Source organism: Arachis ipaensis, chromosome B02 (assembly GCF_000816755.2).
Source record: "Arachis ipaensis cultivar K30076 chromosome B02, Araip1.1, whole genome shotgun sequence".
In the NCBI taxonomy this organism is placed as follows: domain Eukaryota; kingdom Viridiplantae; phylum Streptophyta; class Magnoliopsida; order Fabales; family Fabaceae; genus Arachis; species Arachis ipaensis.
Window position 1 is genome coordinate 105,546,640 of NC_029786.2, and position 4,039 is coordinate 105,550,678.

General features: G+C 32.9%; 1 protein-coding gene across 3 annotated transcripts; it reads right to left on the minus strand.

Moving 5' to 3' along the window:
- On the minus strand, positions 402 to 3,364 carry LOC107626245 (transcription factor bHLH112). Of its 3 annotated transcripts, none has more exons than XM_016329084.2 (7): positions 2,784 to 3,363; positions 2,068 to 2,515; positions 1,881 to 1,997; positions 1,720 to 1,785; positions 1,464 to 1,533; positions 1,266 to 1,316; positions 402 to 1,063 (listed from the first exon to the last, which is right to left on the minus strand). In XM_016329084.2, exons 1-7 carry the CDS (start codon positions 3,167 to 3,169, stop codon positions 1,056 to 1,058), a joined length of 1,146 nt encoding a protein of 381 aa, XP_016184570.1. In that variant the 5' UTR covers positions 3,170 to 3,363; the 3' UTR covers positions 402 to 1,055. The 3 variants fall into 3 exon arrangements, 2 of the variants coding, with proteins under 2 accessions (XP_016184570.1, XP_016184569.1); XM_016329083.2 differs by having other exon boundaries at positions 488 to 1,063; positions 1,468 to 1,533; positions 2,784 to 3,351; XR_002358147.1 differs by having other exon boundaries at positions 986 to 1,063; positions 1,419 to 1,533; positions 2,784 to 3,364.

The window sequence follows — 4,039 nt, forward strand, 5'->3', positions numbered from 1 at the left end:
TTCTTTGCATAATATAATTAGCATAGGTCCCATATCGACATGGTTTCAACTTTCACGGCTAGGCTAAGCTTTATAGATTTGAGACATGCATTTTGATTTTGAATTTGAACTATACAATTGAGCTAGAGTCTTTCAAGTTTAATAGTAATAATTTGAAAAAAAATACATATCATTTTTAATTGATAAAAAAATTCAGAGGAATACTAGGGGACAGCAATTTTTGTGATTTGTAGCCATCAAATAGCCATCAATGATGGTTTTAATGATGTGAGATTTCATTCAATGGCTCACTTTTCTTTGCTGGTTACATGGCCAGAATTTAACAAAGTTACTGCTCCTAGACTTTTCCAAAAATTCACATACAATAAGTTGTTATCTTCTTAAATTAAAAATTTAACAAATGGTTGAACTTGTATAGCATTACTGCATTACTTCTGATAATGATAAACAGGTTTATTTTTTTGTACAAAATAAAAATATAATTAAGTTAAACAAAATAATAATAATAATAATCAGTAGTAATAAAAGGAATGAGCAGGAACAAAAGGCAGCTTATTAACTACCCCATCTGCTAAATTCTGCCCCTCAACAACAACAAAGTTTAATAATATTAATATCTATAATCTAATGTTAATTGTGGCTGAATTTAGCACTTGTTCCTACCCCGTGTCACCGACCATATATAGTGATGGTGGTTATTAACCTTAAAATGTTTGAGTGGTCACTAATCACTTGGCAGGCTACATCATTCTGCTTGTATAGTTTGGCCCAGCATTTTGAAGGGTCACTTACTTTAATTTCTTGTTTCTTTCTCACTTTGTTGCTTTCCCTTCTTTTCTTTCTTTTCTTCAACAACCTCTCTCCGCTGCCTCTCACACATCCAAAATTGTTTTTTCTCTCTCTATCTTAGAAGTGCTCCTCCCAATGATAATGTTGGCGTCCAGAAATCAGCACTCACCTCCGTAGTAACCGGGAATGTGCTTGAAATTGGTACCAAACATAGCCCTCGGCTTCTCAAATCTCCTTTTGCCCCTTCTGATGACTCTTTCCAATCATTACATTCCTTGAAATACACCGCAACAAAGTTTCATCAGAATTTATTGTTTTTGACTATCAGTTAATTATCAATATAGGATAAAATAAATTATTAAATTAATAGACTAAAAAAATTGAATAATGATGCCGTTAGCATTTCTCTTTAAATAATACAAGCTATGATAAATAATTTAATAAGACAAAAAGTAAAGCATTATACATTAAAATACCTGATTGGGTTGAATGGAAGCTCCACTCTTCATATATGGAGTACTCAAAACCTGAATTTATTAAAAAAAGTGAAGGATTAATAATTGATTATCTTAATTGAGCATGTTTTTCGAAAAAAAAAGCTTTAATATAACTTGGAACAATTTACGTACGTCTATTAAGTTAACTAATAATGATTAGGGTTTTATTCAAATTACATACGCTGACTTGATCATGAAGAAACTTGATGTACTCAATGGCTTCGTGGAGAACGGATGCAGTGTCGGTCTGATAAGATGAAGAAACAAGAATACGGCATATATGTGCGGTCAGTTGATTTTTCCAATTATTAAATTTGCAGCTTTATTTTAAGAAAGTAAAGGTTGCAAATAAGTGTATGATATTATATAGAAGTAGATGCTGCTAGAAAGAAAAAAAAAAAGGTGAAAGAGACATGCATGTTGGGAAATTCACCTTTCCGAAAGGTGAAACCAGTTGCTGAAGAGCAGTAACTCGGTCCCCTAACTTCTCTTTCCGAACCTGTCCTTACATATATAAACTTGTTCGTTAAAATCTAGCCTTATAATGATTATCACGCTTGAATCAATTTTATTCTATCTTTTCTATGTACGTACCTTAAAAGTTGGTAAAGGGGGTGGAGTTTCAATTCTTGGCCTTTTGAATGGAGGTGGTGATGAGCAAACATTATTATTTTTCTTTACCGACTCCAGACACAATTCTTCGCTCTTAAGCTGTATTTTCAAATAATTAAATCAAATTGAAAAACCCTAGCTAGTTAGCAAGTAAAATTGAATAAATTACCTTGTTAAGTAGAATAATGGGGGAATTGGGTTTGTTGTCTTCTTCAAAAGGAAAAGCGTCGGAGGAAGCGTTCCAGAAAGGGGTGTTGTTGTTGTTGGAAAAGTGAAGTCCAATATTGTTATTGTCAGGATGCTTTGCCATTGGTGGAAGTAGGGATAAAGAAGAAGATGAAGAAGAAGAAGAAGAAGAGAGTTTAGGCCATGTGATTGGTGACAGTGACACTTCATCGGAGGCATGATGATAATTCACTGTAGAAGATGATGAATAGGACATGGAACGGTTGGTGAAAAGTGATGATGATGATGATGAGCGCTGTGGATCATATAATGTTTGAATCAGTGTTGATGAGGAAAATTCTTGGTTATTCATGCGCTTGAAAACATCCATGGTACTTGAAACTTCTTGTTGTTGGGTTCCAAAGTTCTTTCTGCTCCAATTATTATTCTCTCTGAAGAAGAACAAGTTAAAAAATGGAAAATATAAGAAAATTAAGGAGTAGAATCCAATAATGTATGTATACCCCATATACATGCTTTTCATAAGAAGAGGTTCGCTTTTTACAAATGAAATCAATGAGAAAAAGTTAAGAGAAAACCAACGCTACTACTTTTTCTTCAATTCCATAGTGGAACCTTTAATTAATTTGGACCCTGCTGTGTGTGCACATATGCATCCACTATCACGCATATTTCTATATAATATTCATGAAAACTTACAACAGAGATTGATGATCCCAATTGGGTGAAGACAAGCCAAAACCCATCATTTGGAAGGTTGAATCGATCAAGATGCTTCCACTTTGTGATTCATTAGTACTAGTCTTGTTGTTGTGTGGCTTCTCTTGTGCATCATGAAAACCCATATGGTAATTATTATTATTATTGTTACTAATAATATCACACGCCGGTGCCTTCAAATCCATGAAACAATGATGATGATCATCACTACTTGGCCAAGTTCTAGTGTCGGTGGGTGGTGCCACGGAACAAGGTGATGATGATGAGGTTAGAGGAGGGAACACACTCCTTGTTGAATCAATACTCCTCCACCAGTTCTCACCGCAAATCCCTGCTGCACCTTGGAAATCCTCATCGTCAGCCATATTATATGAGAGCAAGGATTAAATAGGCTTTTTATAGGGTAAAGGAGGAGGGTTGTTAGAGAGAATTTATTTATATATGAAGCGGTTTGTGAAGAAGGGTACGGAAAATTGGAGAAGCCCATGATTGGACAAATCACATAAATTAAAGACACAAACAAAACATTGAATCTAATTCTAATTCTGCTCTTTTTTTAAATACATGTACAATGCATGTGTATGTCTATGTAATTTTATTTATTTGTTTGTTTGATTACTTTTCTTGGGTTATCTATCTTGTTTTAATTTTGTGAGAGAGAAATATTCAGTTCACTGGATAGCTATATATATGTATTAAATAATTTTGAATAATATGCTTCAATAATGCTTGGTCTAATTTCTCTTTTATATCTTTTTAAATTTAATTAGAATAATGTATCAACTCTTATCTACTCCTATATAGGAAGGCACTTGTTATAATACATTGCTTGTGGAAATTACTTGTGTTCCTTTTGTATGAAGGGATGTGGGTATGATGATATTGATGTATGTGATGAGATATGATCGTAGCTATATTCCAGCCATGTCATGATTCCAGAAAGATATTGATCATATGGTTCAAATATTTTAAATTTATGGTTTAAGAAAAAACAAATATCGAAAATATTGTAAAATAAAATATAACTAATTTAACTGTTGGAAGTTGAGCTTTCAAAAAGACATTCAAAAAATTGAGTGAAAATAAGAAAAACAAAAAATCACAAGGCTTTCTCCTCATTCAAAAAGGGAAATTATGAATATTAATTAAAATTTTCAATTGATTAAAATATAACTATTGTTCATATCATGGCCCAACACTAAGTCTCAGGTCCAAGATAAAGGCCCAATTCAATA